Here is a 20974-nt window from a genome sequence, read left to right as displayed (position 1 = left end):
TTTTAAATCGTGATGGTTTGGCAGGCAGTGAGCTGTAGCGCCTCCCTGAGGGCAGCAGGTGGAAGATGTGGTGAGCTGGGTGGGAGGGATCAGAAATGATTTTCTTCACCCTTGACACGGACCGTTTGAGATTGAGTGATTCTATTGATGGGAGGGTAGTGCTGATGATTTTGGATGCTTTGGTGACTTATTACAGTTACATTTGACAAGTAATTTAGCATCTACAAATAAGTTCTGTGGCACACTGAAGGAAGTGGTGAGAGGTAATATCATTGAATCCGAGTGATCTTGGGGCAATACTGCCATCACACGACTCTATTCTCATCTAAAATAAAATACCGTGAAAAATAGGTTTGGAAGGTTTTGCTAAAGAACCCGGCAGTTGGTGAGTTAAACACTCCAGAAGTCTCTGGTTGCAACATCTGGAAAAAAAATGTGTGGACGTGTCACAACATTAAAAAAAAAATAAAGGTGTGAATTTAAACTAAAACACACCGACATCTGAGCAAAGTGTAGGTTATAATACTTTTACATGTTTTTGATTTTTTTTTAAATCAGTTTGCACTTTGATCTTTATTTACTTGCTTCACAGCAGAAAACAGGATATATTTGGCATTCAGCTATTAAGGATTTGGTTGCAATCACATGCCCAGAAATGTCAGGCTGCATTTTAATTTTCTTTCCAAGGTTCTGGTACATAGCAAGAGGAAGTCACGTACACACTTACTGACTGAATAATGAGCTGGATCTTAATGAGATCACAAGACCATGTTCATTAATGCAGAAATATTGACAGCTAGGGCTTTCATCTCAATAAACATCACAAAATAAATCAGTAAACAAAAAAAAAAACTGCAGATGCTGGAAATCTGAAATTTAAAAGAGTTTAAAATGCTAGAAATAACCCATAGGTCAACGTGCAACTGTGAAAAGAATGGAGCATTTTCTGTTTTCATATTTAAAAAATAAATCAGAGCAGGAAACAAATCTTTTATCAAGTCTTCAGAAAGTTATGATTAAGTTAATGAAGTGGCAAATAAACATTATGAGATGTTTAGCCAGAGAAAGAGGATAAAAACATCAAGAGAATAATCTGCTACTTAGGGGCACACTAATTTAACAGAGGTTATATTATAATTAAATAATCCAAGAGTAATAATTTTGTATTTTAATGCAAGGGTTAGATTATAAATCTTTTCACAGGTCAAGCTATCCGTGTATACAGTACATACACAACATATTTGGAAAACGTTGCTTAAGAAACTCAAGACTCTCCAGAACTGGAATGTACAGAGCGTTTTATCCAAAGTAGGGGAATCAAGAACCGGAAGACATAGGATTAAGGTGAGAAGAGAAAGAATTAATAGGAATCTGAGGAGCATTTTTTTCATTTAGTGGGTAGTAGGTGAATGGAAAGTTGAGGCAGGTGCTATAACAGCATTTCAAAGACACTTGGACAGGTACATTGATACAAAACATTTAGAGGAATATGGGCCAAAGGGGTAGCTTAGATGGGGTATCTTGGTCGCATGGACAATTTTGGCCAAGGAATCTGCTTCCTTGCTGCATGACTCTATAACTATATAATGTTAAATCATTCAAATCTTGAATAAGAGCCTGGAGGTTAGACTTTCAGACTTTAGAGCTACTGCCTCGAAACAGGCCCTTCGGCTGTGCCAACCAGCAACCGCACCGTACACTAACACTGTCCTACACACTAGGGACAATTTTACAATTTTTACCAAAGCCAATTAACCTAAAAACCTGTACATCTCTGGAATGTGGGAGGAACTGGTGCGCCCGGAGAAATCCCACGCGGTCACACGGAGAATGTCCAAATTCTGTACAGTAGACGGAGTTAAACTTAAATTTTCCAGTTTGGTTACATCTGTGGGAATGTATGGCACAATGATAATTAACTTGGAGAAAGAAAGAGCAGAAATAGGAACAAGTAGATGAATCTATCTATCTATATAATTAAAAGTCTCATCTTGACCACCTCCTGTCTGCGCTGTATATTGATTTTAGAAAAAACGCTACCATATATCGCTATGATTTCTGGCCATCTTACTCACAGTCCTCCTCTGCTGAGCAGGCCCTGAGGATTTTACCCATCGACGAAAAATAAAAAAGTTATGAGTGTTTAAAAAACCTTGAAATCCTCTCGCCTGTCAATCACCGCGATGAAGGTAACACCCCTTCCGGGGGGGGCAGGGCAGGACTACAAAGCCCCGGATGTCTGGACGTGACTCAGTCACTCTGCAAGATCGCGAGGGAGAGGCCACAACTCTCATTCTAAGCTGTGAATCAACTCAACTGTGGGTCTGCAATGTACTTGCAATAAATGATTTGTTAGCCCTTAATGACAATGCCATGAGTTATTTGGCCTGCTGTCCTGCCTGTGCTTGAAACTGCAATGCTTTATTAGATCCGACTGTGTTTGGAAGGAATAAATGCTTTATTAGGTCCGACTGTGTTTGGTTCAAAAGTCCCACTCATTTTGTAACTTCCGCTTAGTGGACAGGTCACGCTGATGGCGTCATTTCCTGTGAGTGCAGAGATCTCGCTGATTACGGAAGTGCCTGTCCCCCTTCCCCCATGATACGCCCATCTCCCCCTTGGCTGTTTCCCCCGTCTTTTCTCTGAGTTCTCTGCCCCCCCACAACGCCCCCGCCCACACACATCCCTTTTCCCCACAACCCCCCTGCCCACACCCCTTTCCCCCCCCCCCCGCCCACACACCCATTCCCCCCACAACCCGCCCTCCCACACCTCTCCTCCCCCCACAACCCTCCGCCCCGCCCCCACACAGGGACTGCTGGGGTATGAGGGGAAATAAGCCATTCCTGCACAGTTTGGGGCTATTGGTGAGTGGTGGAATATTGCCTTGGGGAATGGGTTGCGTCGGGGGGACCAGGCCTCCCATGTGACTGGAACCCAACGGGTCCCAACTTAGTCTAGTCTCAAACTAAAGTTAGATGGATATCATAATTTACCTAATTGGACTGGAGCAGTGCCCATTGAGATAGTCATAGAGTCTTACGGTGTGGAAACAGACCCTTCGGCCAAACTTGCCCACACCAGACAAGAGTTCCCATCTGCACAAGTCCCACCTGCCTACATTTGGCCCATATCCCTTGAAACATGTTCTATCCATGTACCTGTGTAACTGTTTTTAGAATTTCACTATAACTAGGTACATGTAACATTAAGGTATCATCAACATGTCTTTTAAACATTGCGATAGTACCTGTCTCAACTACCTACTCCGGTACCACCCTTTGAGTGAAATAGTTACTCTTCAGGTTCCAATTAAATCTTTCCCCCATCACCTTAAACCTACTGTATGTCCAATGGTTCCTGATCTCCTACTTTGGGCAAGCGTTTACCGGATCTATTGCTCTCATGATATTACACATCTCGATAAGCTCACCCCTCATCCTCCTGCGCTCCAAGGAATAGAGTCCTAACCTGCTGAACCTCTATCTATAGCTCAGGCCCTCAAGTTCTGGCAATATCCTTGTAAAGATGAAGAACTAAGATTTCCAATCCTAATTCATATTTGCTGCCAGAAACCGATGCATCTGCATTAACTTCCTGCATGGCTAGGAATGATTCACAAGAAGTATATGTACGGAGGTGGGCAGATTTCTGTAAGTGTACCCATACAGAGAAAACATCGTCTGAATAAAGAAATAATCTGAAGCACACATTTTGTCATCAAGATACTGTTCCCATAATAGTGTTGAAAAAGTGCGCAGTTTCTAGCATTCCTTCTTTAATTATGCAATAGTGCAACAATATTTACTCCTGATGGAAACAACAGAGTAGACATGGAAGACTAACAAGAATCAAAGCAAAAAGAGGTTTTACCATTGAGGTCACAATCAAATTGGAGGAACAGCACCTCATATTTCTCTTGGGTAGGTTACAACCTAGCGTATGAACATTGATTTCCCTAATTTCAAGTAACTTCTGCATTCCCTCCCCCTCTCCCACCCCTCCACTACTCTCGTGGTCCTACCAGTTCCACTGTTCGCATTCTTGTAACCCTCTCGTTAGTACATCTTCCATCTTCCTTGATTGTATAGGTTTAGGTTTAAGATCACATCAGTTATACAATGTATAGCATATCTGATCCGTTTGCCTGCATGCAAGGCAAAGCTTTTCACTGTACCTCAGTCCATGCAACAATAATACACCTAAACCTAAAAGGAAGGGCTCACTGTTGAAACAATGCAGGTGTGAGGCAGAACTCAGATGTTTTACCTACATTTTTGCTGATGCTAAATTACACTCGATTCACAAGTCAATCTTATGAGCATTTACCCCTAAACAAGAGGGAGTGAGAATCACCCGAAGTAAAAACAAGGAAAGTACCATTATTTAATCACTATTCATGCAGATTGGATGCCTAATTTGTGTGGGTCAGCTGATACAGCAGCCAACCTCACCGACAAGAAATGCTTGATGAGGCTTCGGAAAGGTGCAAGAGAAACAGCGCTGACACGCGTTCAACGCTAGGATGAGAAACGCATTTTCGTCCTTGGGCATCACTGACTTTAGTACAACTGTTCCACTGCTGTTCTGTCTTTCGTAGCCAATGCTCTCAAATCTGGAAATCCCTCTATAAACCCCTCTACTTCTTTCTTTTGCATTACGGGTGTCAGGGGTCTATGAGGAGAAGGCTGGAGAATGGGGTTGAGAGGGAAAAATAGATCAGCCATTATTGAATGGCAGAGTAGACTTGATGGACCGAATGGCCTAATTCTGCTCCCATAACTTATGAAATTAAAATCTACCTCTTTGGTGAAATCTTTAGTCATCTGCCCTTATATCATCACAGAGCCTGGTGTCAAATACATATTTATTTGATAATTCTCCCATGAAGCTTCTTGTGATGTTTTTGTGATGTTAAAGAAGAAGGGTCTTGACCCAAAACATCACCTATCCATGTTCTCGTGAGATGCTGCCTGACCCGCTGAATACTCCAGCACTTTGTGTCCTTTTGCTGTGTCAAAGGTGTTGTATAAATGGAAAAAGTTGCTGTTGTTGTTGGAAGAGGACAAGGAAGAACTTGCTGAACCTTTGGACTTGGTCTTGATGACGAGGAACTCTATGAACAACTTGCCCTTTGCAGTAAGCTGAGAAATGATGTTAGAACAAGACAGCGTGGAAAACGAACATAAAACAGAACACATTAAAATTTACACCAAGGTCACGCCAACACCCAGACAGCCTTCAGGAATCATGGATTCCATGATAAATATGCACACAATGATTCATTTAACTTGCCGGTTTCACTGATACATGAAATTTGATGGATGATGTTTTATGAAAATCTGTAGTAAATATAGGCAATGTTAACTGGTCTCCATTATTGCAATTCATTGTAGGTCCAGCATATTTAATTAATCAAGCAGCTGCTAGTTGGTTTTAGTATTAAATTACAGCCATTTCAAAATTTAATACAATGCCCTCCATAATGTTTGGAGCAACAGCAACTGGTGATGTCCATGAATTGCAGATTTCAAGCAGTCATTGCATGCAAAGGTTATGCAACAAAATACTAAACATGACTACTCTCATTTACATGACATTGCTGTGTCCCAAATATTATGATGCCCTGAAATGGGGGGGGACTATGTATAAACACTGCTGTAATTGTTATATGGCGAAATCAAAATATATACAAATGGCCTTTACTAAAACCTGACAACGTGCACTTTAACCACATGTGACTTTTTTTTATTACAAATCTCAAAATGTTGAGTACAGAGGCAAATAAATGTCCCAAAAATTATGGAGGATACTGTACCTGCCTAAATCTTACACATTTATTTCTGCCTGGCCCACCGTTCGGTACAAATGCTCATTGCAAACTGCAGGCTTTAAATCATTTACAATTCCACAATGACTCACGTCTAACTCAAGTTTGCAGTACCATTGACATTTGCTCTGGTTGGGTTCCAATGCATACACATGGATGAGCAGTGCACCATAATTTAGGGTTATTTAGCATGCAATTCTAGAATTGGGGTACAGGAAAGAAGCAAACAGAAAATGGTGCAATTGGAATGTCTAATTCAACTTGATTAATGTTTTATAGATTCTGCTCTGTCCAATTAGTCACTTTTACTTTCATTCAGCTTCGTACATGCAATTTTACAAGTAAATAAAGCTCTCGATTACAACATCCAAACAGGTTGTGGAATGTTAACATCTCAGGTAACCTGCCCAGTATGTAGATGTGATCATGAAGAAGGGCACTATCATTGCTACTTTCTTAGAAGCTGAAGTGCTGACTGGTGGAATGTGAGTTTAGTGCCAGTTTCAGTTCATGATCCTAACCGCAACTTTTTTGTGGTCAGCCGCAGGTAATGAAGATGTTGTGCATTTCATGATCAACACCTGTATTTGCTAAAAGGTGGATCCTGAGATATGGCAAGTGGTCATCATGGTATTGCCATGGTCATGCCCCATTGGAGGGTGGTCCTGAATGCTGTGTATGTTTGCCTTTCTTCCCCTCAGGAAGGAGACATTGGTCAGAGGGGATGCATTAATGGATCTTCAGAAGGATACAATGAGGGCGGGTTCAATAATGCCCTTGGATTTCACTTGAATTCTCCTGGACATGGGAGACTAAGTGGTGTTGTAATCACATCAGAACGTAATAGAACTGGATTGAGGGCAGAACCACAACAAATGGCGAAAAGAGCGACAAAAGAGAAACACAAAAGAAAATAAGAGAGTTGCACAGCATGGAAACAGGCCCTTCGGCCCAACTTGCCCGTGCCGACCAACATGCCCCATCTATACTTGTCCCACCTGCCACGCTTAGCTCATAGCCCTCTAAACTTGTCCTATTCATTACGTTAGATATAGCTCTTGAGGGCTGGATAGATATAGCTCTGAGGGCTAATGGAATAAAGGAATATGGGGAGAAAGCACAAACGGGGTACTGATTTTGGATGATCAGCCATGATCATATTGAATGGTGGTGCTGGCTCGAAAGGCCGAATGGTCTACTCCTGCACCTATTTTCTATGTTTCTATGCTGAAAAAATAAGATGTTGACTTGGAATCTTCATACATGGATCACATGTTGGCAAAAACCTGGTGAGAATGATGGACATAATTTCTTATGGGACAATGGGGAACCAGATGGATTCATATGACAATCCAGCAATTTCATGGGCACTCAACCTTCCTATTCCAGATGTATTTAGACCTTTGAATTTCTATTCCTCTATTACAATGGTGGGATTGAAACTCATTTCTTTGGAACCAATGTCCAGTTTCCTGGATACTAGTCTGAGTAGCAACATGCAACTTTTGAAAAACATATCCTTTCAATTACAACAAGTAACTGCTGGTTTAGTTTAGTGACACGATAGACATTGTGCAAACAACATTAACTAGTTATTTGAGCATTATTGGTATAATCCTAAGAAATATATTATGCGTTTTAATTTTTTTAATAAGGCATAGCAGAGATATAGTTTGTAAAAATTATAATGAGATTTCCAGCTTTTTGATGTTATGATTTGTAACTGATTTTTAGACCTTTGGATTTTTTGCATGTCACATGCTCTTAAAATACAGCTTCCAGGTTTATGTTTAATGCGGTGATCCATCTGATGTCCCTGGGAAAGACCATCTCTTGTAGCAAAACCACAGACTGTCAACATCAGATTCACCTTTCACAGTTACCAGTGTTATCTGCTTTGCTGAATTGTGAAATCTTCCACTCCCGGGGTTTATTGGAATTATTTGGCAATGTTATGTCTTTCCCTTTGATCTAATGCTATCTGTTGTTAGCCACAGCTGGAGCACCATCCCTATCATTCTCATACCTTGTAATGTCATTTCCCAGTCTACCATAGCCAGCCCACCCCTCATGCCTTTGTAATTTGTTCAGATTTGAGACCCTGATTTCAGATTGAGCAAAGTTATTTTCCCGCTTTCTTATACAATTCTGTCATGTTGCATCACATTTCCTGAAAGAGGCCTCAGCTACCAGATCTTCAGTTAATCTATTTTACATGTCACAACACAACATCTAAAGTAACCTATTGTGCAGGAAGGAACTGCAGATGCTGGTTTAAACCAAATATAGACACAAAAAGCTGGAGTAACTCAGCAGGACTGGCAGCATCTATTGATAGAAGGAATGGGTGATATTTCTGGTCGAGACTGAAGAAGGGTCTCGACCCGAAACATCACCCATTCCTTCTATCCAAAGATGATGCCTGCCCCGCTGAGTTACTCCAGCATTTTGTGAACATCTTAGTTTAGTTTAGTTTAGAGATACTACCCTTCGACCCACCGTGTCCGCGCCGACCAGCGATCCCCTCGGAAAGACCATCACTTGTAACAAAACTTCAGACTGTAAACATCAGATTCACCTTTCACAGTTACTAGTCTATCCTGCAAGCCACATTTTGTGACTTTGGGGCATTTTAATGACTGCTGTAAAGTGTGTCTTGTTTGCACTGTAAGACAATAAACTTACAAACATCTAGTAAGGCTGGAAATTACTCCCGTTGATACTTTAACAATGTTAAACCAGTCAATTCCTCTGTTAAGACTTGAATAGTCAAATGTGCGCTCTTAAAAGTGTTATAGCGTTCTTAAAATATGTGCAGCAGATTGATTTAAAAGGGGAGAAGACTGAAGGTTCTGACCCTTTCTCAGGACATGCTTTAAAAAACATTGCTTCAATTATACTCATCCATCCTTTACCCTCCTGAAGCTATTTACAAAGAAACCTTGCTTAAACGGGAGAAATTAGAATAATTTCTATCCAGACAATTTTCCGTCTGCTTTTGAGGACCAGATAAAGCATTGTTCAAACTGCAATGTGAATGCACCGTGAACTGCAGGTTCAGTAACTGGAAGCGCATATTGTTAAAGATAATTTCACAAATTAAACCAACATATTGTCAGATATGAAAGGAGCTGGATTTGTCTGGTTATATAAATTTCTCTCATTTTACTTTCAAATTTTAGGTGCTGGTAAAGATCCCTTCAAAGGAACAAAATGAAAGAAATAAAACATCAAGATGTGGAAAGAAAGGGAACGGGCAAAGAACAGACAACAGAAGCTCTGTGATATATACCTTACACTTCAGTGTCTACTACTTTTTAATGAAACCTAAATACCCAGTCACTTGATATGGCGCGGGACTTGCCGCACAAAAGGCCTATTCCTGTGGCTGTTATGTTTTATGTTCTATGTGTAAATGAAGAACTTTTAAATAATAAGCTGCAACTTTTGAGGAAACAAACATACCATTCTCCTTGCAAGCTGTCAGAAAAGACGGAACCATCTGTATGACGTCAGTCGTCTTGTCTCTCACCTCTTGCTCTTCATCTTGCAGAAGGGTGAAAATACATCTCCACAGTGTTAAAGTGTCCAGTAGATCTGCAACACCAAAGGAGGTGCACTCAATGACAGACATCCAAAGTAATACTGTGTAGGAAGGAACTGCAGTTGCTGGTTTAAACCGAAGATAGACACAAAATGTTGGAGTAACTCAGCAAGTAACTCATCTCTGGATAAAATGATTGGATGACGTTTCAGGTCGAGACCCAAAATAATAGTGCTCCAAATCTAGAGAAGGCTCCAAAGAATACTCCAAACTCCACAGTTAAAACAGCATGCATTGTCTACTCAAACACAACATCTGGTCAAAATCTGATTCATTGGCAATTCCGTATCTCAGTTGAGACAATAGGGAGACTGTTCTATCACGGCAATCAAATTTACTTTCTTTCTTGATGGCAGTCACAATTACAGTACCTTTAGTTTAGTTTAGAGATACAGTGTGGAAACAGGTCCTTCGGCCCACTGAGTCTACGCTGACCAACGATCGGGGACAATTTACAGAAGCCAATTAAACTACAAACCTGCATGTCTTGAGAATGGGGGGGGGGGGGGGGGGAACCAGAGCACCCAGAGAAAACCCACGTGGGCACGGGGGGAAAGTACAAATACAGCAGACTGTACCCGAGGTCAGGATCGAACCCGGGTCTCTGGCGCTGTAAGGCTGCAACTCTGCCGCCGTGTCACTGAGCCACCCTATGTGCCTTAAGCCCCTTGGAATGCCTGTATTTTCCCAGATGTAGGAGACGGTCTTGGATTCATATTTAATCTGAGAGAAGTGATTAAAATGGAAATACCATACCGGGATGATTTTTTCAAGTCTTAAATTGAAAGACTTATTGCAAATGCTGAAATTAGCTATCTCTGCAGATTTCAAATTCAGATGGCAAGTTTCATTCTGTAGTGCCATGTTGTGAATCTGCCAGTGCCTTTAGGTAAGGGGGAATATGTGTTGATGGGGGAGGGGACAGAGGGGAGATAAAAGGGAAATGGGGTCTCGGGGATGGGAGGGGAGAGGAGCAGGGTGACTGGGAGGGTAGGGGAAATGGGTGGTCACAGGGGGCGGAGGTGTTGCTTGAAATGAAAGAATTCAGTGATGGAGATTTGGATCATATTTTGCCTGAGGAAAATCAGAAAATCGAGTTCAATTATCGTTAATAAATAGGTAAAACAAGATTGTAATGGGATGTTCGATGTGTAAGAAGGAACTACAGATGCTGGTTTACAACAAAGAAAGCCACAAAGTGCTGTAGTAACTCAGCGGGTCGGGCAGCATCTCTGGAGAAAAGGAATAGGTGACATTTTGGGTCGAGACCCTTCATCAGACCTCTGTGGGCCTGTGAGATGCTGCCTGACCCACTGAGTTACTCCAGCATTTTGAGTATACCTTGTAATGGATGTTCAATGATTTTCCATAAGATTAAGTGTGAGACGGCATTGTGCAGACTGAGGTAATAGTTCAATAAGCCATGTTAATTTTTTTAAATGGCCTCAGTGGGGCCACATGAGAATGCATGCATTGTAAAAAGCCAGCAGAAATTACTGCATAATATATTGACAAACGTCTCTTGGGGGAAGAATATAAACAAATCACATGGCAATGTAGATGGATCCAAGTGTCTATTCACAAAGCAGCAGAGATTACATTACAAGAGGGGTTTCGGTCCGAAACGTTGCCTATTTCCATCGCTCCATAGATGCTGCTGCACCCGCTGAGTTTCTCCAGCATTTTTGTGTACCTTACATTTCCTGCCTACTTTTTCTACTTAGCTCAAAGTATTTACCCACCTAAATGAAGCTGTTTGTTGGCAAGCAAAGATGGGACAGCATCAATGAGGACTTTTGCAGCTGTTAATCGGATTTCAGTCTGCTCCTCCACCTCACAGCTCTGCACAACTAAACGGACCCACTGTTTGAGCTCCTCACTTATGGAATCCAGGGATTTCTGTCGAGAACAGAGCCATATACCAGAAAGTTATAGAACGCTCTCCAGAGACATATCGGTTTAACATAAATGAGTCGCTTGTTTCCATTACCTCCTGCTTCTTCTGCACAAGGTGGGTCACTAATTTTGAAGCCAGATTAAGAGTAGCACTTTGCAGCTCCACACTAGAAACACATAGGAGAAAGACACCGTTAATACCAAACAGCTAAGATTCAACACAAAAGGCAAAATTACAATATATATATTTATCTTAAATATAACAAAACCCTTATTGACTGCCCATTTCCAAAACATACCATTAAGCATCTTCAAAAAGATTTGTTCTTCATCAAGGGTATGTGCATTTATTTATATTTCCTCACTTTTGAGGGGGCCACACGTGTACTCCCTTAACATTCTGCAAACATATTTATACACCTGGACATCATTTTGTTCAATTTTTTAAATGATTATTCGGAGTGGGGTTGCATGCCCCAATTCCAAACTCAGCATATGCCACTATTCTTCAAGGCAAGGTGATGTCTGCATGCAGCTTTTAAACATACATTAGATTTTGGACTTGTTTAAGAAGGAACTGCAGATGATGGAAAATCGGGTTTCGGGTCGAGACCCTGAAGATGGGTCTCGACCCAAAACATCGTCTATTTCCATCGCTCCATAGATGCTGCCTCACCCGCTGAGATTCTCCAGCATTTTTGTCTACCTTGGATTTTGGACATCGCCTGTTTGAACCCATTGGATAATTTAACAACTGACGGTCCAGAATGATTAACCTTAATTAGGTGGAGAATTATAGGTTTGAAAGTTACTGCCATTATTACTCACAGAGTTATGTTTCCAGATGAAACCTTTAAATCCACCTGAAGGAACAAGTGGATGACAATGGTGGTACAGTGGTATTGTTATCAAACTAATAAACTAGAGGCCTGAATGAAATCTGGAGACCTTTACTGGGCTGTGGAATTTAAATTCAGTTAGGGGTGGCACGTGTGGGTTTTCTCTGCATGTCTAGAATTATTTTTTCAACTGAAGACATAAAATTTTTGTCTCATTGAGGTTCTAGATCAACCATGCTGGGTTGGTGTCTAAAGGGCCTGTCCCACGAGCATGCGACTGCATGCAGCAAGCGCAACCTAACGTGGTCGCTTGAGCCGTACGGCCTCGCGGGGCCGGTCCCACTTCGATCGCTGGAGCTGTATGGAGTTTTGCGGAGCTGGTCCCGACATCGCGCGGGGCTCCGAAAAACTGACACTGTTCAAAAATTCCGCTGGGCAACGGCCTGCCGGCCCGCAGCCACATTGAGGCCGTACGCGCCGCCTCGATGGGCGTACGCAGCGTCTTGACGGCGTACGCCTAGCGCGATCTTCCCACGGACTTCGCTCAAACTTCACGTCAACTCATACGGGATCACTCAACCTCCGCGCGGCCCCCGCTTCAGGTTTGGTCGCGCTCGCCGCAAGCAGCCGCATGCTGGTGGGACAGGCCCTGTACGGGGATCACTCGACCTCCGTGCGGCCCCCGCTTCCGGTTTGGTCGCACTTGCCGCATGCAGTCCCATGCTCGTGGGACAGGCCCTTAACCTTCAATGCTTGGATTTATTATTGCCACATGAGCTGAGGTAGAGTAAAAAACTTTGTCTTGCATTGTGTTGAAACAGATCAGACATACATTTCAGATATATAAATACATTGTTGTATTTATATACATAAATACAACAAAGTCAAACCCAAACGCAACAGATAAAGCAAAGGGGAAGACACAGAGTGCAGAATATAGTTCCCAGCACTTCATCGGATCAACTCCATATAGGCTGTGGGCCGAGGAGCTTTATTCTGCTGTTTCGTGACCCAAGTCACCAAACTATATGAAAATTTCACATATTGTGTAAAAATATTTATATAAATCACCCCTGAAACTCGATATGAAGAAGACTTGCACATTTTTATTAAATTAGAGAAAAAACGGAAAAATGTTGGGAATTTTTTAGCCCAATCAAAGCACGTTTAACATTGAGTTGTCTGCCAGTTGGCCAATCACGTGCTTTATTTGAGGCTAGCACACAAAATGGCTGAGGGGGCTTCACAGATGCCTGTTTTAGTGGAGATTCCGATTTGTTGTTCTGTGGAATAAATGTTGTGGAAACTTGCAGCAGGTTAATTGTATTTAGTGGGAAAAGCATTAAAAAGGCTGAAGAAAGTGCTGCAAAGTGGATTAAAGTGCAAGAAAGCCTTCAAAGTCCCTGCGGATGTGCTGGAACACAAAGAAGGCCCCCATGAATCAACTCTAACTGAAAGGTAAGACTAGTTTATGAAAATCTATCTGTATGGACTTTAATTAATTTAATTGCACCCTTTATAATGCGAATAAATTCGTTCATCATTCATTCATTCACTCAATCATTATTCATTCATTCACTCACTCACTTACTCATTCATTCATTCATAGTTTTCATGAAAAAAACAGAGGGATTGAGGGCGAGTACCTAAACTATAGGCACAATTAGCTGTCATTATTTCATGTAGTTTTTATTGGTGACTTGGGTCACAAAAAATTCCTATTTCTAGACACACCTTTTTGATGCTCGGTTCCCACAGCCTAATTTCTTGACGAACTTTGGTAGGAAGGAATACTACAAAGTGCTGGTTTTAAAACAGAGTATAGACAAAAAAGCGCGTGCCAACTGGAGTAACTCAGCGGGACAGGCAGCATCTCTGAAGAGGAATGGGTGACGTTTCGGGTTCTGACTCTTCTTCAGACTGTCCCGCTGAGTTACTCAAGCATTTTGTGTCTATCTTCAAGTTTAAACCAGCATTTGCAGTTCCTTCTTACGCATTCCATCAATTTTTCTCCCTGAAGGGTCTCAACCCGAAACGTCAGCCATTGCTTCTCTCCCGAGATGCTGCCGGTCCCGCTGAGTTAATCCAGCATTTTGTGTCTATCCATAGACAAACTCCAATGTCTCACAATGGGGTAAAGCTGAATCAGACAGTCCCTTTGTTTATTGATAAAAGTGAATCAGATGGTACCCTGGCTTATGCTGAAGTAGGGTTTTGAACAGTGCAATATTTAATACAAAGCAGGCTCTTAATTGTACTGGGCATCCAGAATATCAGCTCGGAAATGTATAATACTGCCACTGGTATGGGGCTCTGCATTTTGTGGAACAGGACAAAGACTTGACACCACTTTGCAGCAAAGTAGACCCCAGGGCATAATTCACACAAAAATAATCATGCACTTGGTGACAACATCAAAGGTGATACACTCTAACATCTCTGCATTGGAAAGAAATGTTCAGTAATTGTCAGTTTCAATGGACCTCTTCAGCTGACACCTCCTCTGTCTCTAAGCAACTTTTCTGGTGCTGATCTCTGTGACGGTGTAATAAAAGGCATGTTAGGAGCTGTTAATCGCCCAAGTCAATTCAATTACCCTAAAAGTTATCAAATCACAGGAAGATGTGTGTAAAACAGATCGTACCTGGGTCAGGCTCCAATGGGGGAAATCAAATCCTTCCCAAGCAAATGCACTCTATTTTATTACAAAGACCCAACGTATCCCATTGATTGTTTTATTGTGGCTTAGACATTTGGGTATTCTGACATTTGTCTGTGGCAGCAAATGTTAGCCTCACTTCGCAAACATCCAAGATATAAGGGAGTGTGAGATGATTCACTCAACTGGTAAATTTCATCAAGCGCTCGCTCTTCACTTCACAGTTCAATTTTTTTAACTAACTTTCCCATCATTAAGAAAGCTGGTATTGTTTTACCACAAACACATGCAACACACTCACACACACACATGCAACACACTCACATACATGCAACACACACACACACATGCAACACTCATACACACGCACACATGCATACACACGCACACATGCAACACACACACACACATGCAACACACACACACACACACACACCCACACACACGCGCAACACACACACACACACACACACACACACACACACACACACACACACACACACACACACACACACACACACACACAGTGTTTGTATAATATTAAAGTACTCTGAATCGACTTAATGAATAGGTGGTAGAGATGCAGTTTGACAAAGTTACATTATCCAAAGCTTATTTCAAGCTAGGAAATTAAATACGATGGAAAATAAATTGTTCTAGGATCCAATCACAGAATTGAGAATCTGTGATGGATTTGAGATGAAATGATTGAACCTATTTTTGCATCTCCTATGCCACTGGATTACCACAGTGGTGCAGCAGTGGAGTTGCGACCTTACAGCGCCAGAGTCCCAGGTTCGATCCTGACCACGGGTGCATTCGATAGGGAGCTTGTACGTTCTCCTTGTGACCTGTGTGGGTTTCGTCCCACACTCCAAACAGGTGCAGGTTTGTAGGTTAATTGTCTTTGGTACGAAGAGCAAACAGGCCCTTCAGCCCACCGAGTCAACACCGAACAGCGAACCACATGCACTAATACTATCCTACACACAAGGGACAATTTACAATTCTTGCTAAAGCCAAATAACTTACAAACCTGTACGTCTCAGAGAAAACCCACGCGGTCACAGGGAAATCTTACAAACTCCATACAGACAGAACCCGTAATCAGGAAGTGATTACGTAAGTGACCCGTAATCTGGCACTGTAAGGCAGTAGCTCTAGTTGCAATCACAACCTAACCATTACAGTGAAATCACAACCTAACCCAAACCCAAACCCTAGCCTTAACCCTAGCCCTAACCCTAACCGTAACCCTAACTCTAGGTTGATAGGCTTGGTATGTATAAATTGTCCCTAGCTTGTGTGGGATAGTGTGCGGGGAATTGCTGGTCGGTGCGGACTCGGTGGGCCGAAGGGCACTGTATCTCTGAACTAAATGTGACACAGGGGGCCCAAGAGTTGGATTCGAACCCCCAATGTTCTGCCTGCTCCTCATGGGAACTAAACAGTTGGCCACGAGTTGTCCCAGAGGCAGATCTCTCTTCCAATGGTCTCTCCAAACCCCGAGGCAGCCGGCTTTTCAACTGGACACGGGCAATGTTGTCAATATACCAGTGCCACCCACCTGCTCTGGCCACTGAGTCTAATTACCCACCACCCATTTTGAAGCAAGGCAAGGGGGAGATGGGAGGGGGGGGGTGTTGTTCCCAAAGTCTGCATTTATCCCATAGTCAATGTTACTAAAACAGATGATGTGGCCTTTGTGTAGTACTATTAGCGATTTCTAGGTCCACAAATGGGGGGCATCGGGGAAAATTGGGGGGGGGGGGGAGGTTGGAGAATGGGAGAAGGGAGAGAGAGGGGGGGAGAAGGGGATGTGAGGGGAGGGGGTAGTGGATAAGGGAGAGAACAGTGGAGCGGGGGGAAGGGAGGAGAGGGGGTCACCCCCCATTTGTGGACCAAGCTTGTGACAGCTAGATCCCACTAACAACTCGTGACCAGCAGTTTAGTTCCCATGAGGAGCAGGCAGAAGCTAGGGTTAGGGTTAGGGTTTGGGTTAGGGTTAGGGTTTGGGTTAGGGTTAGGGTTTGGGTTAGGGTTAGGGTTTGGGTTTCCTCCCGCACTCCAAAGCTGCACAGGTTTGTATAAATTGTCCGTAGCGTGTGTGGGATAGTGTGCGGGGGATCACTGGTCACAGGCTGGGTCCACAAATGGGGGGGCATCGGGGAAAGTGGGGGGGGGGGTGGAGAATGGGAGAAGGGAGGGAGAGGGGGAGAAGGGGATGTGAGGGGAGGACGTGTAGTGGATAAGGGGGAGAAGAATGGAGCGGGGAGAAGGGAGGAAGAGGGGGGGAAGGGAAGAAGGGGGGGAGAGAGGAGGGGAGAAGGGGAGGGGAAGTGGAGAAGGAGGGATGGGGATGGGAGGGGGGAAAAGGGGAGAGGGCAGTTCAGTCTACACTCACTGAATCCATCCCTGTGAAAAGTTATAGAGACGGTGATGGGATCTGGAAGCGGGCCAACACATCTATAAATAAAACTGAACGACTCAGACATCTTTTAATTTGCACAATTGATTTTATTGTATTAATTTTAATATATTAAAGTTTAAATTCCATGCATTGAAGGAAGAATATTTTACAGCCCATCCGTGGTCCCTAACCCCAACCCTAACCCTGCGTCACCCACAGGACAGCATACGTCAGCGTGTGACAGGGCGCACGATATGATGAGACACCCAAATGTCGCCCCAGGATTTTGAACATTCCAAAATCCTGGGGTAACAGGGAAGCCGCTGCGCGTTACCGCGCGTCACTGCATGCGTCACCGTGCCTCACCACGCGTCCCGCCAGCGTCACGACGCGACAACCTCTTTTTAGGCGGTCGCCTAAATGTCGCCCAAATGACGCCCAAGTGGGACAGGCCCTTTAGACCCGTGTCATATGCAAAATAGTATTAATGCAGGTGATATAAAACAAGGCTTATAGTCATCTTGCAAATAGTTCAAACATTTGGAATCAGTATCTCAGCACGTGAAGTAGCTTTTAATCAATTTCTATCAACTTAATACGTAAAATGTTACACTGATAGAATTTGTATGTAAAACCCATCTCCAAACAGGAAGATTCGACAAACCATAATTTAGTAAAAAAGAGGTTTGGAAAGTGCAATCATATGAATGTCAGAAACAAATATTTTTCATTTTTAAATTGCTTTAGATTTAAATTATTTTTACTTTGCTACTAATTCCTTCAATAAAAAACACAAATTGTTCAGATTATTTATGAGGTCTATTGACAGAAATGTTGTCTTATTATCAAACCTCACTGAAATAATGTGTTCTTGATTTAACAAATAGAATTTTGGTTCATGCAAAATTATGAATTTGAATCTATTTTACTTGGTAGTTTTCAGCATAAAAGAGAATTCAATCGTTTTTTAAAAGATGTCAAATCGTCCATCAACAGGTTTAACAGTTAATGTTACTTCGGAGTCACGTGAGGGACTCCATGAAGAGCCCGCTAGTCCGCATGCGCATCATTACGCTACATGCATTGCACGAGTCATTTCGATGGAGGAAGGATGTTCCTCCTAAACGGCTGGTGTATAAAACCAGCGAAGACAGGTAAGAGATCTACATTTTTCTTACCTCTAGGATGGACAGAAGACAAACCAAAGCTGCAAGAAAGCTGGCGGGGGAGAGCTGTGCAGGAACGGGCAGCCAACGGCGGCAGACGGCAGGGTTATCTCCATTGCCGGGAGCACCTGTGCCAGAGCTAGCCTCACCACCGGCGGGTGGAAAGGCTAAACGTAAAACCGACAGAGCCGTTCTTTCGGACAACTCGGATTTTGAACAGCCCCACGCCACCTACGCTCAGGGGCCTGTGGGGCTGAAGAAATTGGAGGAGCAGCAAGCGACTAGTGACCGAGATCACTGGAACGCGTTTGAGCTGCGGGACCAGCGACCGCGAGCGGTCAGCGCTCGAAAGCTCTGTACCGCGTTGGAGCGGCAGCTGGTCCAGGATAAGCCGCAAGAGCCAGGTGCCCGAGAGCACTGGACGAAAATGGAGCGGCTGATGGAGGCAATACTCCAATACTCTGGCTCTACTGGGCAGACATTCAGCCCTTCTGCAGTACCTTATTCAGGGCTGTATTCGGGGTCTATTGCCTCCCAGGACAGCATAGCAGGGCAGATTTGGACTGACCCTGAACAGGAACTGATGGAAAACTCAGTGCAAGGGGTGAGTGGGAACTTACTTGAAATGGTGGCTCAATTCGCAAAACCAGAACTCACAGGGGATAATTTACCAGCCAGGTTAGCGGCAAGTATTAATTACATGTCCCTGAACCAGCTACAGGGATAAGCCCTAATTGACACCATGGGGCGTCATTTGCAACCTGGAAACTGTAAATCCCTTAATGTCCCAACCGTGAACGCATGTATTTGGAAGCATGTAGGGGCGAGCATCAGGACAAGAGATGACTTGCTGCAAAAAGTACTTAAAACCCTCACCGCAGGGATAACAGCATTCACACAAACCCTGGATAGGGAAGATATGAATCAACACCAGAAAGATGCCCTGGCCCTCTTCGGCAATACACAATATGAACTAAATAATATCAGAAAGAAGAGCATACAGCCGGTACTAGACCCAAAATTTGCAGGATTATGCAGAACGGAAACAACCACCGAAAAGACTTACCTGTTTGGAGGGGACCTACCAAAACAGGTAAAAGATTTGGACGAAGAATCCAAAGCCCTGGGAATCATAAAAGCAACCAAACGCCACCCCCAGAAGTACCACCCCTATGCACTCATGGTTCGCAAGGACTACTCCGGGGAACAGTCGAGGGCAAGACCAATCCAACAGCGGTCTTTTTTTAGGACATGGCCCAGGCCGGCCCTTGTGGAAGATGCACCCATCTACAACAACACAAATCAAGACACCGGGGCCTCAACGTCCTCGGGAACAAGGGAAGAAATAAGACCACTGGTAACCATAGAGGTAGGTAGGTCTGGTCCCTTACTTATTAACGAAAGCATGGGCGTTGGTGGCAGATTACACTTTTTTCTGGATGCATGGTATAAGTTAACATCAGATACTTATATCCTAAGCGGTATCCAGGGATACACGATAGAGTTCTTACTACCACGTAATCCTCCAGTCCAGCATGTACCGAACAGAGTGTTCAGGCTTAAGGGCAAAGATAAAGCAAAAGCACATGCTGAACTGCAGAGACTCCATAAAATGGGAATAATTGAACAAACCCAACGCGAACCTTTAGAATTCGTGTCCAACATTTTTATTAAACATAAGAAAGATGGTGGTTGCCGCATCATCATAGATTTGAGTAATTTGAATGTTTTTGTAAAATATATTCACTTCAAAATGGAAACCTTTGCTACTGCTAAACTATTAATCTCCAAAGTTACTACATGGCAAGCATTGATTTAAAAGAAGCTTACTATTCAGTACCCATAACAGGTGACCACAGACGTTATTTGAAATTTAATTGGATGGATCAACTCTGGCAATACAGAGCATTACCAAATTGACTTACTTCTGCACCTAGGTTATTTACTAAAATATTAAAACCAGCCTTAGCTTTCCTACGGGAACATAAACACATTGTGATGGCTTATTTGGATGATATACTTATATTGGGCAAAAGGGTAAAACAAGCAGAATTAACAATAACAGCCACCATACAATTATTTGAAAGTCTAGGATTCATTATCCATCCAATTAAATCTAAATTGAAACCTTCAACAACAATGGATTTCTTGGGATTTACCATTAACTCAGTTCTTATGTCAGTGACTTTGCCACAAGACAAAGCAATAGCCCTCGAGGAGGATTGCAGCAAAATCATTGACACAAGAAACCCATCTATTAGACAGGTGGCGAGAATGATTGGCAAGATAATAGCAGCTTTTCCAGCTGTACAATTCGGACCTTTATATTATCAGAATTTACAAAGGGCAAAAATAAGAGCTCTAAAATACAATGGAGGTCATTTTGATAGACCTATGGAACTACTAAAAGAAGCCATATTAGAACTACAATGGTGGAAAGAAAACATTAGGCATTGTTCCAATCCAATCATTATCAGCAATCCGTCTATCACACTACAAACGGATGCTAGTGCTCTCGGATGGGGTGCCACAGATTCCATCACCAGCTGTGGTGGGAGATGGAATGAACA

The 20974-nt window shown here is 42.9% G+C and overlaps 1 protein-coding gene across 1 annotated transcript in view; it reads right to left on the bottom strand.

Annotated features, from left to right (window-relative positions):
* Positions 1-20974, bottom strand: part of thada (THADA armadillo repeat containing) — a 334005-nt gene that overhangs the window by 38529 nt on the left and 274502 nt on the right. Inside the window, exons 33-35 of the mRNA XM_055639660.1 lie at positions 11425-11497; positions 11177-11333; positions 9296-9427 (exon numbers count right to left, since the gene is read on the bottom strand). Of these exons, the coding sequence (XP_055495635.1) occupies positions 9296-9427; positions 11177-11333; positions 11425-11497 (362 nt within the window). The remainder of the gene's footprint in view (positions 1-9295; positions 9428-11176; positions 11334-11424; positions 11498-20974) is intronic.

This window comes from Leucoraja erinacea, chromosome 8 (genome assembly GCF_028641065.1).
Source record: "Leucoraja erinacea ecotype New England chromosome 8, Leri_hhj_1, whole genome shotgun sequence".
Taxonomy (NCBI): domain Eukaryota; kingdom Metazoa; phylum Chordata; class Chondrichthyes; order Rajiformes; family Rajidae; genus Leucoraja; species Leucoraja erinaceus.
Note: the sequence above shows the minus strand (reverse complement) of the source record. Positions and strands in the feature narration are given on the sequence as shown.